Source organism: Mus caroli, unplaced genomic scaffold (genome assembly GCF_978045245.1).
Source record: "Mus caroli unplaced genomic scaffold, Mus_caroli_1 scaffold_2, whole genome shotgun sequence".
Classification (NCBI taxonomy): domain Eukaryota; kingdom Metazoa; phylum Chordata; class Mammalia; order Rodentia; family Muridae; genus Mus; species Mus caroli.
Window position 1 is genome coordinate 103219556 of NW_028227257.1, and position 14348 is coordinate 103233903.

Consider the following 14348-nt stretch of genomic DNA (forward strand, 5'->3'; position numbering starts at 1 on the left):
GTGGATGTGTGCTGTTGTCAGGGCTCTACATCTCTGACTTCCAGATAAGCTCTGCTCATGGCTAGTAGGACGGTCACCATGTCAATTCAGTGGCATGTGAACTGACTGTTGCAAATAACCTTGGCAGAAAAGGCTCTGTGGAATTAGACTTTCTGACTCAATTATGTTTTAATCCATGAGCCAGTTGACTTACATGTAGCTCAGTCAGCAAGTTGTAGACGCTAGGCCAATGCCATTGGCTCCTCCTGCCAATGGGCGAAGGTGAGGGGTGGCCTTCATCATCTCTCCTGTGCTCTTCACATACAAGAGGGTTCCGTTCTGTTGACAGGGAAGAAAAGGATTTTTTTTTGTCAAAACAAATGATGGGGGGCAGGGAGAGAGGAGAAAGAGGAAGAGGGGGAACGAGGAAGGAGGGTGTACTGGCTAGTTTTGTGTCAACTTGACACAGGCTGGAGTTATCACAAAGAAAGGAGCTTCAGTTGGGGAAATGCCTCCATGAGATCCAACTGTAAGGCATTTACTCAATTAGTGATCAAGAGGGAAAGGCCCCTTGTGGGTGGGACCATCTTTGGGCTGGTAGTCCTGGGGTTCTATAAGAGAGCAGGCTGAGCAAGCCAGAGGAAGCAAGCCAGTAAAGAACATCCCTCCATGGCCTTTGCATCAGCTCCTGCTTCCTGACCTGCCTGAGTTCCAGTCCTGACTTCCTTGGTGATGAACAGCAGTATGGAAGTGTAAGCTGAATAAACCCCTTCCTCCCCAACTTGCTTCTTGGTCATGATGTTTGTGCAGGAATAGAAACCCTGACAAAGACAGAGGGAGAAGAGAAGATAAGTAGAGCACCCTTTCTATAATGGTTTGATTCCCCAGTCACGTTTGTATGTCTAAGGAAGGAAGAAAAAAAATCAAAGGCAAAGTAAATAATTGCCTGAATAGGCCTCAAGCATGAGGAAAAATGCATTTCTCCAATAGTATGAACAATGGCTGTTGTCTGGCCTTTTAGTAAAATAATGGATATTATAGATCTAACTAACATAAGATCTAACTTTAACTTTCCTTGTGGGAAATATTCCACGTACAAAGGTAGATTCCTCTGGTCTTTGTGCCTTGCAAATGTACCCAGCAAGCAAGGACTCTAAATGAATGGATCTGTGGCTATGAGCCACAGAATTAGACAAGACTATAGAAGCCACCAAGTCAAAATTGTGGGTGGCTGCTGACACCCCTCCCTGACAGTGTCTTCTGCAGTGATGTATTGAAACACTCTTTGGATACTTTCAAATGAAATTTTGTTTCCCATCTATCAATGTTTTATTCAGCAATGAGAGACCGTTGAACAAAACCCCCCACAGAATGTTAATTTAGCTTATTTACTTCACCGCCCTCCTTCCCTCTCTCTCTAGAAGATGTGAACAACAAATTCCTATTTGTAATATATTAAGCAATATTATCTCTGTTGAACAATTGACCTATGTTCAAGGAGCTCTGTGGGAAATTCCAGGTAAGATATTTTTAGAGGAGGGGGAGGGGAGGAGGTATGAGCATTATTTCAGGTCCAGGTCCCTCTCTCCAGCTCACAGCCTAAGAGGGAGGTTTCAGGAATGGCTGTATGGGCTAGCCTATGCCTGGAGAGCCATCCAATGTGGCTTCTCCCTCCTGACTGGTGAGAGCCGGCTTCTGCCGTGTTAGGGAATATACACAGACTTGAAGGAGGCTGGGGTGGTGAAACACAAACCCCCTCACTGCTTGGACTGTTATTTGTTACTTACAGTGACAGAGGCTCTTTACTGTGCGTGCAATAAGTATTTTCATTGCCCCATTACTTTTTTGTTATTTTTACATGAGTAGACTACAAATGCAGACCCCTGACATATCCTATTTGGGGTTTAGCTTGCTCTGTCTTTTATTCCTGAATTGTTTTTTTTTTTTTTGGTCATTTAATAATATTAATTTGCTGCATTGAGATTTCTCTATCCTTCTTATATTCACTGAAATGATTGTTCAAGTTATGTTCACAAGATCACCTGTGGATAAGCCCTTATGGAAATAGATTAAATCCATTTACTTTTAAAAAAGAATAATGTAATCACCATTGGTTAATCGTATGTGGGTGAGAAGACCACAGACATTTCCAACTATGTTTGAATAGAACATTTCTAAGATCCCAAATTAGTCTGAGAATTTGAAAACTCTCAAGTCAAAAAGGGTTTTAAGGGCAGGAGGGGTTTTATTTGTGTCTGTGTTCTTAGATCATTTTCTCTACTTAGGAGGTGTTTTGAATCACTTGACAGAAAATATAAGATGTGGTTGCAAGAAACTCCAGAAAATCACTATCCATAGATTATTATAATTTTTTTTTGCTATTCCAAAAATAGCAAATTCAGATGGCATCCTCATCCTGCCCCTGACATGTTTTGATTGATAACAAATAGACTTGGCAGTAGAGCTAGAGTCAGAGAGACAGTAAGCTGGAACACCTATTAACTCAAACACAGAGATTCACCTATAAGCAAAGGGCTAGCATGTCTCAATGTGCTCATTTACACACAGGGTATGGTGGGATGCTAAACAGACTTACTAGGGAGATTGCTGGCATTGAGAAGAACTGGCAAAAGATGGTTGCAAAAATTGAGAAATTTGTGTCAGAAATAATTACAGCATGCATCTGCTTTTCCCTGTCCATCTTCATTGGTAAGGGAGGCCCTAGAGATTGATAAAAAGGAATTTGTGCATGTCACCCTAATCCAGGTGACCCACATGTCCCAAATGCATTCTGTATTCCCACACAAAGATCTCCAAAACTTGCCATCCAAATTTGATGCTACTGTTAGAATTACCATGAAATCCAAAGCTGATGATTTAAACTTTGCACAACTCCTTGTCCTTGGCTACATTTGTACATTTTACTTTTACATAATAAGTGTTTTACTGTTCATATGAAAATATGTTATAGAATTATTTTCATACATGAAATAACCAGATCACCATAGAGAATACATTTGTATTTATACAAAAAATAATCATCTTATTGTAGAAAATTAGTGAAAAATTAAAGAACAAAGTAGATGATTAAATCATATTTTGAAAAAAAATTTCAAAAATGTATTTTGGTGCACATTTTAAAAAAGTCAATCATTGATGTTTAGACTCAAAGTAAATTGTCTTATATATTCAATTGTCTTATGTATATCATTTCTGAAATCACTTATGGGTATTCATTATCAGCCCTTCAGATCATAAGTAGCCTTTTGTTTCCTATTTGAGTATAGTAGTATTTAATTCGTCCTTACTAGATCACAGTATGTCTTCCATTCAGTGGTTTTATAAGTGAATAATACTAATAATTAATATTAATGAGAAAGTATATATGAATATAGAGGAAATTAAAACACCATCTGACATCTGTTGACTGTTAATATCTGTCAGGTGCTACCATAGGGACTCACATAGATCACTCATTTAGTCTTCATAACTTTATAAGATCAATATTTTTTGTCTGAGGTTGAGACATGCTGAGAAAAGCTGGTTTATAAAATGTTCAGGGTTACTAAGTGGCAGAGTCAGCCTGTGGGCCTTGGTGCTGCTTTGTAGCACTGGGAATCAAACTTAAAATCTTGTGTATGCTCTACCACTTAGCTACATTCCTAGCCCAAAGTCTAACTCTGAGTCATTGTGTTATGTCGAATGCCTGCCATAAATCAAAAGGAGGTTTGACATATTATTGCTTCTCACTGTGACCAAAGGAAAAATGTTCTCTGTCTCTGGAGAGATAACTAAGTCTGTGTGATTTTTGTTGTTGTTGTTCAAAAAAAAAAAGACTATCTTCATACATGAGAAATATGATTATCTCAAAATTTTCACATGAAATTTTTTTCTGCACATCATAAGGAAAAAAATGAATTCATAATGAATTTTAAAATAGAAAGGTGGAGATATCAGGGCTATTTCATGTAGTATTATGTGCTGAGGAAAAAAGATCTTTATGCTATTTTCTATACTGAACGAACACACCAATCAAATTATCTCACCATTTACTAACGTAGCAGTAGACTTCCTGTCTGTTGTGATTCCTCAGGAAGTAGATCATCAAGCTGTGTGGATATGAGATGTACCTTCGCAATGTGTCTGTGGTGCTTCCCAGCTTCACTGCATCCTTTACTCCATCTTTCTCAGCCTTCTTTCATCCAATTCTAACCTGTCCTGTCTCTTCCTAGCTCTTTTTTTCCTTTCAGTCTCTCCTATTTCCTCAGAGGCTTTCTGATGTCTTTATCCAATCAGTTCAACTCTATGAAGCTACCTCCTCTTACTTTCCAACAGTGACCACAAGCCTGGAGGGCTGAATGGTTTCTTGGCAAAGATCCTTAACATCTAATATGATGCCTGTTAACGTTGTCAGCACCCCACCCCACTCCTCTTGTGATAATTCTTCTACTCCATTGTTCTCAAGCTGTGCTTCCTAGATCCCTGAGAATCCACAGATGTAATCTCAGAAGATCCACGGGGTCCTACGATAATTTCACCTTTGTGATGCTTATCATAAGATGCTCTAGGCTGTTATGATTCAATGCTTCCACTTGCATCTGTGCTTCACTTTTACAGTGGAGCAGCAAAGCCTGACTTTCTGACAAGTGGTTTCTTATACTGAGGGTCCACAACCTCTGTCTGAGTTCACGAGTTCTCCAGATTGAAAAACTGGATTGCTCTACAGTATGGAGATAGGCTGCATGGATGGTCCCACAGCTCAGCCTGGCCTTTGTATGTGTTCTGAGACTTTCACACTGTGGCACGTGCTAGGTGTTGCACAAAACCAAAAGTCCCCATTCTGTTAGTTGGTAGACCCTGCGGGTGAGTAAGAAGCAAATTGAAATATATTGTCATTGGTTGGTGCAAGTCTTCTGGAGAACAGGTTAGCAGCGATATCAAGGGCCTTGGGATGCCGATGGCCCACCAAACCTACCCACTGATAAGAATTTAGTTTGTGAAAATAAGAGCAGTTCTCAGATTTATAGACAAGGAGCAAGGAGTTAGAGGGAGAGGGGATTATTAGAATTAACTCAACCCAACACTTTACAGTAAAGATGGAAACCAGATTTGGAGTTTAACAATATAAGAGTAGTAGTAAATCATAGCCTTGCATGTGATGTTGTATTTGGCACTAAAAGAATATTTTCCTACTATTTCTTTTCAGCTAAAGGTCATAGAGTATGTTTTGTTCTGTTTAAGAGTTAAATGGAGACTATTTTAGGCTTTGTTGATGATCTTACCCTTTGAATTGTAATTATCTAAACTCTACTTTTGTGACATGAAAACAGCCATAAATTCAGAAATCATCATGGCTGCATTCCAATAGAACTTTATTTGTGGACACTGAACTTTCGATTTTACAATGTTTAAGGACATAGAAGTAAATCTTAAATTTTTCCCTTTAACATTATTCTTGGGAATGTCATATATAATTTCAGTGTATTTGGCCATATCTCCTCCCATTTCTCTCTCTCCCACGTTTATGTGTTCATTTTTTATTATAGCTCACTGTCTGCTTAGTACTGATGATATGCAGTGGTGTTCTCTCAGATTCTGGTTACTAGTATAACACTGTTGTAAGATGAAGAATATCTGTATGTTACTTGTATATCAGAAGAAACAGTTGTAGTTGGTATCTACCTGAAAGTAGTTTTAAAGGTTAAGGCCGGAAATTCATTCAAGAGAGACAGTTGAGGGTCTGGGAAGATCACAACCCCAGTGTCTTGACCAATGGGAGGAAACTGTTTGGGCAAGCAAGCCATGGGTGGAATAAGGAGAGATATGTGACTACAGGGGAGGGAAGTCTGGGCAGAGTTACGGATGATTATCTGTAGAGAAGAGAACGCCAGAGTAGAAGTAAAATCATGTCCCAAGGTGTGATTTGCTGTGCTGTGACTGCATTTAATCTGTAGCAGAAGCATGAGGACAAACAAGGGGGAAAACCGAGGCCTGAGGTGGAAGCAGGGAAGGACAGGCTTCAGAGGAAGTAGGCTATGCAACTGACTAGGAATGGGATGGAAGGGAGCTGGGAAAGAAGAGGCGGGAACGGAAGGTTGTCTCCTGTGAGCGGCTGCTCTGAGTTGGCCAGTTCGTGGTAGACCTGGAAAAGACGGAATAAGGAGATCCAGGTATTCTGAGTGTGAGGAAGTTGTTGAATCAAGTTTTGGTGAAGATTTTCAGAAGGATTTAAAGATCAGGAAAAAAAAATAAGATTTATAGAGTTTGCAGGTAGAAGGACAGAAACTTGGAAGCAGGAGGGAATAACGACCCTTCTCATCAAATATGATTTGTATTTCTAAATTATCAATTATCTACTAGACCTTCCTGGATCACATACAGTGTCAGGTATCTGTGCTTAAAACGTGGTCCTTTATTTTTACACTGGATGGCAACTGATTTCCATTTTCTGTTTTCCTGGACTTAGGCCTTGGAAGATCGTGTGTGGGAACTCTTACGGGAAGCAGACCGGACAGCTGAAGCAAACAAGGCTCAAAGTCAGGTGTATGACGCCATGGCCCAGACGCTGGGTGAGGCATGGGCAACCCTGGTCTCCATGCTTGAAAGAAGAAGGGAGCTCCTTGGGCTGACGTCCGAGTTCTTTCAAAGTGCTTTGGAGGTGCGTGTTTCTGAAAGCACTTGCTACTCTGTAACAGTGCAGACAACTAGCATGCGCAAAAATGTTTGACGTCCTAAAACAAATGTTGTATACATGTTCAAAATGGCAGGATAAAGGAGATATATACAATACATTTTGTATTGTATATATATTGTATAATATACACATGCATGTATTGTATATATATAGTATAATATATAATGTATAAATAAAAATAATGCTTTAAATATAGACCATCAGTCATATAGATAGTTAAGTAAATGCGGAACTTTTACATATGTCACTTTGATCTAGTTCCTTCTTTAGAAGATAGTAATATAGACTAGAATCTAATTGCTCTCACTATACAATTATTGGGGAATGCTCATGTGGGGAATTTTATTGGCTAAAAGTCAGAGGATAAAAAGAATTACACAATATTCCATAGAACGTTTGATTTGTAAATACAGCATCTTAGAGGATTTTCCTGAGGAATCTGAGTGCTGTTCTATAGTTTAAGCCCATTAAAATACAAGGAAAGGAAGAAAAAGGCCCCAAACTTCCAATTGTTTATGACTCTAGTTGGCTGCGTGAACCTGGGGGAGCAGGCCGTAAAAAAGCAGGTGGACTAAATCTCATGCAATAGCCAACCTGACTCAGAGCACCTGACAAGTTATATGTGGGAGGTTAGGTTAAGAGGCATCACTTGTGCAAGGTATCTAATGACAAGGACGAGCTGCACACTGTGAAGACATGGTTTTCAGAGGCACATGAATAACAACCGCCGAAGTAAATCCTGCTACACCTGGCAGGAGCTCGAAAACACATTCTAAGAACAGTTCTGTGTTTTGAAGAAACTGAGGCCACAAGACTCTTGTTTTCTCAGAAGCACTCAGAATTCTCCTCATACAACTTTATTCCTGAACTGTGTTCCAACATTGATGAATGGCCACTGAACCCCTCTGTAATCTTTCGTGTGTGTGTGTGTGTGTTACATTTTTCTTTGTGGAGGTTATCAATTAAAAATGTGAGACTCCCCCCCCTTAAGATATGTATTTTGTGCAAGACAATTATTGGAAATTTCACATTTTTAACACCCCTGTCAGTGGCGGCAGGCTCCTGCTGATATGCAGCTGCTACCTCGGTACGATTAAACACTAACTGAAAATCAAGATGTTCTTAGGAGGGAAACTCAGGAGTTAAGTCCGGAATTACAAAGGTAAGGAAATTAGTCACAGAACATAAAACTTGAGGTGGACGATCTCATGCTCCATGAACTGATTTCGAAGAGGAACAAACCCCTTACTGTAGCTTTTAGGATTCACACACCACAGCTCCAGGCCAACGCTCTGCTCATTTTATAGACCATCTTCAGGGGAAATTCAATAGATGATCTCCTTTCTTGAAAGAAGAAATAAGCCAGCTGAAGTATACCCACAGAAGCCAAATTACAGCCCTAGCCGATTCATTCCATCTTAGTGGGAGGGGAATAAATGTCACCGTCTTTGAAGCTCAGCACTCTTGAGAACAGCAAATTATCTTTTCCTAACATCAGGCTCAATATTTGTTTCTCGCTGCGGTTTAGCGTTAATGATAGCTAATTTTCTCTGTGATGTGGAAGATAACTTCCAGATATTGTAAGGAGTAGAAGGAAACACTAAATCGAGCCAGATCAACTGGGCACTATTATCCATCCACTCAAGTGAACTTTTATTGGGTCTAGGGAACTAACTAAATATGTCTGTATTATCTGGCTTCCCATTCTATAAACTGCTCATACTAAGTGGAGGGCAGAGTCCTATATAATCTGCGTGCAGCTTCTCTGTGGCAAAGCAGTTTTCACCAATGATCAAAAGAGGTGATTGAAATTAATTTTAACTCTTGTTTGAGTTCCCGTTGTCATTCCTATTCCGGACAAGCTTCAGAAAGAGATGGAAAAATCCACAAGATGAGAGTTAATAGGAGATCAAGGAATTTTTAGACCATTGTTTCCGATTTAACAATCTCGAGTAAAGAATCTGGCATAGAGATATAAACTATACCATGGCCATAAGCTCTCCGTAATGTCCTACTGGAAGACAACAAATAGCCTCAGGGGTTCCTCTTTGGAAGATTCTCTTGGAATAATGTCTTTAAAAATCAGTTATAGAAACTGGGCGAATGAGAGATGCGAAGTTCATGTGCCTGTGGTCCCCTGTAAGTATAACCACAGCAGAGTTCTTCAGAATTGTAAGAGAGGTTATGATGGGCTGTGGTGGCTATTATAGGATGTCTGACTTACAAGCTTAACTGTCAGATGGGGGTCATCTCAAACACTGCTATGTCTGGGAACAATACACCTGAGTGACAGTGGCCAGTGGCCATTAGCTTTTCTTACAATGGTGCTTTGCAAAGGGGCAGGCCCACCAGGCCCTCTCGCCATTCCATACCACTTAGAACTGCATTTTCTGCAAGCTGTTGTGGTAATCAAAATATGATACATCCTCTTAGTCAGCTTGTTTCATAAAATATTAAGTATCACCAAGTTCAAAGGCAATACTTTAAAGAAAGCAAAACAGGAAGTCTAGTGCCGTGGGAGGCTTCTTTGTGTTTCTCATGAATACTTTGTCTTCATTGTTTTGTTCTAAACCAAATCTAAAGGAGGACATTTTACCAGGCTCTTTATGAATTATGATAACCTCTACTGAGCTTTAGTGTAAAAACATACTAACTGCATGTAAATACAGTAATAGAATATTTAACTATACTTTGCCTCACCTAAAATTTATGTTTAAGATTATCTCTCCAAGTAACTTTCCATCCAAATTTACTTAAGAAAAATCTTAACAAATGAAATTGATCATATTGGTCACCATTTGTGTGTTATACACTCTCCTTGAAGTGCAGAAATGTTCCAGGTTTTACTTGAGATTTAGCCAGTCTCATTCTATTTATCCAAATAAGGCATAAGTTGTGTACTGTTGACACAACTTCAAATGAGTTTGCCAGTTACAGCTTCAAAGGTTAAAGCTTGCTGCTTCTCTCCCATCCCCAGTTTCACTCCTTCTTACCAAATTAACTAATTTATTTTAGTTTAAAGTTTATTACATATTTTTATATTTAATTTAGTTTTAAATTGATTAACTTGTTTCAGACCTCCTTCTCTTCCCCCTTTACATGTGTGTCTGTGTGTGTGTGTGTGTGTTCATGTGCATGTGTGTTTTCTTCATGAACACTAGACTGTCATTTAGAAACATTTACAGTTTATATATAAGCTTAAACACACAGAGGAAAAAGTCACAATAGCTAAGTAGATTTTCTCTGAGATCCCAAGTTAATTTACTTTGATTTTATAGATTACTTGTGAGTCAACTTTTTGTTGATTTTTGTCAGCAAGTTTTCTGGCTATTTTTTGAGAACTATTTTAGAATATTGATGGTTACTGAATTTATGGCTGTAGGGAAGATACAAACTTTTCTATATAACCTTCCCTGTATAAGCTCTTCCCTATATAATATCTATGTAAGATAATTTTAGCTGAAAAACTTACAAGATATTTGGAGGTGGTTTATTTTAGCATATATAATGTATTTCTGGTTACAAAAGAAAAAAATGGAGGAGAAACAATGACATTCTGCAAATTCAGTCCATGTAAACACACGCACAATATCCTAGATTAGAGCACACTAGCATGCATCTTCACACAGCCCTTCCCCCTCCCCTCCTCTCCTCTCCCTTCCTCCCTCCCTATACCCCCCTTCTCTCTCATATTGAGTCAGCAAGGTCATTAGTGTATGAGAAAAATCTGTAAGTATAATAAAGTATTCTGTTGGTTTTAAAAATCATGCTCATGCCTTTCCTTGTGTTTTCTCATAGTTCGCTATAAAAATAGACCAAGCTGAAGCTTTTCTGCAGAATCCTCATGAGTTTGAGAGCGCCGAAGCCTTACAGTCACTTCTTCTGCTTCATGACCGACATGCCAAAGGCAAGGAATAGGGGTTTCCTCCTTTCATATTAGCTTTTGCAGATTTAAAAAAAAAAAAACAATGTTAACATGTGATTCTCATAGAGAGGCCGCGCTTGGAGTTCTCCTACTGTGATACTTTAGGTTGCTTCAAGAAAGGATAAACAGAACTTTGCTTTTGGCTACCTTCTGAAAGAAAGCGTTAGTGAGAGGTGACCCCAGGGAAGGTAGAGAGGGCCTGTGGAAAGTTCTTCCCTGGGTGTTCTAGAGCTTCAGCCATAAGGACAGAGGCTGATGTGGCCCTCCATCCCCAGCATCTGTCAAGGTGCTGCATCTCTTAAATGTTCCATCGAAGGGTAGATAAACATCAACCATAAGAATAATTCCCCTTTCATCATTTCAATAAAAAAGAATGAGGATGAAAATTCAAGAAAACATTAGGCAGAGTATTTTCAAGTCTCTCAGAGTATCTAGTAGTAATGATTTTATTGTTGAAGCATAGTTTATATGTCAGGTCTTCGCCACAAGAATCTGGGGCTGGCCAGGACTGATAGAGGAGGTGTCACCTATGAAAGTCATGCAGATAAATGGTTGGGGGAAAGTTTTTTTCCTGCTTTGAAATGTATTTTATAATCTGTTACTGGGCCTGAGGGAAAGACCGTCATAGATTTATCACAAATTTTTATATTGTTAGTGTTTGTTTCATTTTATTTTGACTTTTACAAAGACTCCATGTAGTTGATATTTGTCACTTTTAACTGGATTTGATCTCCAAAACGTTTGGCAATGATGGAAAAGGAGCAAAGCAATAAAGTGAATTTTTAAAGACACAATGCACTCACACATGCACACATGTGCACACACACATGCACATACACATACACTCTATAACTCTCCAACACTCTATAAAATAGTTCTTCATTATTAATTGCTTGCTACAAATTTTTCAAAATAAGGTGATTAATAACTCTGTCTTTCCAGTGTAAATTTTTATGGCAGCCTGCCAAATGCATAGATGTGTTTTTCTGGTGATTTCTCTGTCACACCTGTCACTGTGAGATATAAACAGTAACAGTAGACTCAGCACTAAAGCATCAGCTGGCTGTTTTGACACAAGCAGCAGTTATCTCACTGGGTCCCCTGAGGCTAAGCTGAATCACTTAACATTCCTGGTAGGAGGCTGGAAGAGACTCAGATCCAGTGACCAAGATGGGTTCTATGGTCTCAAGTCAATCTCACCCAGCCAATGTGATTATCACACAACAACTTTACTCATGGAAGCGAAGTAATGTTACCCCATGGAAGTAGGGACTTTCCAGTAAACATTTGCTGCTGGAAGAGGAGACAATTTAATATTCCTTTTTCTACATTTGCTAGCATCTCCAGGTTTAACAGGGTCTGTACACAAGGGAGCCAGCTGAATCAGATGCACCCTGTTTTTATTTGGAAGCCTGAGGCTATGATGTCCTGGTATTCAGCTGGCAATGGAACCAGGCCTTCCTTTTCAGTGTAATCTTTGAGAGTCTACTGAGCCGCATCGTGGGTTGACAAGATAGATGAAATGCTAGCTGAACACAGGAAGCATGCTTTGTCTTTGGTGGCATGAATTTTGGGATATTTTTAAGCCTCTCTGTGTGATATTTGAAAGATTGTAGGGGGCAGTGATCAAAAGAATTCGGTCCTAATGAATAATGCCCAATGGTGGCTTCAAGAGCTTTGTTTTTATAAGATGGGATTTAGACTAATCAGCCGGTTCAGTGGGATGTGATTAAGATGATATAATTTGAAGTGCACATTAATGCATAAAATTTCTGATTGCTAGGCAAGGGCTTTGTATCTATCATCATCATTAAATTTACGGGAATAAAGTGTGAGTTAGCAGTTCTAATAAATTTCTGAGTTATTGAGCAGTTGAGTTGTATAAAAGTGTATTATCCTGATGATAAAATATAACTGGGAGCTATGGTGACACCTACCTCCAACTGTCCCTTTACTTCATTTAGCTTCACTTGTGTGACCGCTGTACTCCATTGCGTAGGTCAGAACAGGATGACTGGGTTGATGTTTCTGCCTTTTGGATTGTTCGAAAATGTTCCACCAGGGTACAATGCTTTAGATTACAGAAGACTAACGTGGCCTCACCCATCTTTTCTCCTTTTGAGCTAACATTGCCTTTCTAGTCTTTTTCTAGAAAATGGTTTCCTGATTAGTTTCCCATCTTCTGTTTTGAATTTAATGACCTAGAAGAATGTTTCTGAAACAGTTCTTGGTGACGAACCCATGGTCCTGTCATCATAGTGCACTAGGGCAGGGGCAAGGGCAGTTATAAGCTGAATAGCCATATATAATCTTGCCGCCAAGACAAGAGCTATGAATAAAAGTAATGTTGTGCTATGGAAACGGTTAATAGGAGTATTTGTTTCAGTTTATCCTTTGAGGAACTGACAACTGTCAGGCCTGAATATGCATAGAAGAGAGGTGGAGAGGAAGGGAGTTGAGGTGAATGGCATTCTTGACAGAGGAAATAGGGGAGAATATAGAGGTAGGGGGAAGTAGAAATGTGTGAAGAATTTACAGAGGCGAGATGGAGCCTTTTGGAAAAGGAAGCTAGAAGTTAGGTTGTGCCAGATGTAATAATCTACTTTAAGGGATATGGCCTTCCACTTTAAGGCACTAAAGCTGTAGTTGAAAGAGGAAGAGAGGAAAAGTTGGAGGTTGGCATAAAAAGGGAAGAGAGGAATGGAGGATGGAGATAGAAATAGGTAGAAGAAGATGGAGAAGGAGAAAGAGGGAGAGAGAGAAAGTCTATATATGTCTCCCCGGACAAATGCCTGTTTATCTTAGACAGGGCACGAAAGATAGGCTAAAAAAAACCATTCATACATTGACCTTGGTGAAATGATAAGTCTGCTGGGCTAACTTATGGGAGCATGGCTGACTCAGAACCAGCAGCGTGTCAAGGGGAGCCACCTCACCAGGGTGATGACTTGTAAAAGCTGTGTTCCCGAAGCTTCCTGCTGAATTTGCAGACCAATTTACTGAAAAGACTCTTTCCTAATAAATATTTACAGCTCATGTAAGCCTCCCCCACCCCTGGGAATGTTGTGGATCTTATAACTTTAGAGCTCTTGGGTCTTGTAAGTTTAGTGAAGTTCCTGAACCTCATAAGTATTTCAGTTTCCTGAGTCTCAGGAGCCTTCCTCCTCCCTTCAGGAAGGGTTGATAGAAATACCGCTTACCAAACACAAAGCATGTATAAAAAGATCTCTGTGGGTTAAGTGTGAAGAATGGGGGAGTGGGTTAGAGAGAGGATGCAGTCAAGAGAGGGTTGCACAAATCCAGGCAGCAGGCAACACTTTGCATCATGAGATGAAGAGAAGCAGACGTATGCAAAGTGGGATGAGAGTATAAAATAGAATCGATGGATGGTAAGATAAGGGAAGGCATGGGTCAGAGAATTCCTACCCCTGGCTTGTAAATAGTGGACATACTCTAGGATGTTTCTCCAATTGATGCTGATGTGTAGATTTTCAAAGCACTGGTCTCAATCCTGCCTACCCCTCAATGCTCTCTCCCCCAGGTGATTCTTCAGTTCTTAGGATTTAACCCCCCATTCTATAGTATACAATACAATAGACGTTGTTAACTGGTGATCCATTTGACAGGAACATGTGTTTGATCACACGGGATTAAAAAAAAAAAAACCAGAAATTGCAAAGCATTTAACATGTTTATACATTTAAATTCTTTGCAATGCCGCATATCATTAGTATGTTATATACATATAGT

At 39.5% G+C, this 14348-nt stretch overlaps 1 protein-coding gene across 2 annotated transcripts in view; it reads left to right on the forward strand.

Moving 5' to 3' along the window:
- Ccdc141 (coiled-coil domain containing 141) overlaps positions 1–14348 on the forward strand; it is a 172184-nt gene that overhangs the window by 32165 nt on the left and 125671 nt on the right. For both annotated transcript variants that reach the window (XM_085834745.1, XM_029474525.2), the window contains exons 4-5: positions 6446–6637; positions 10472–10580. In XM_085834745.1, the coding sequence (XP_085690871.1) occupies positions 6446–6637; positions 10472–10580 (301 nt within the window). The remainder of the gene's footprint in view (positions 1–6445; positions 6638–10471; positions 10581–14348) is intronic.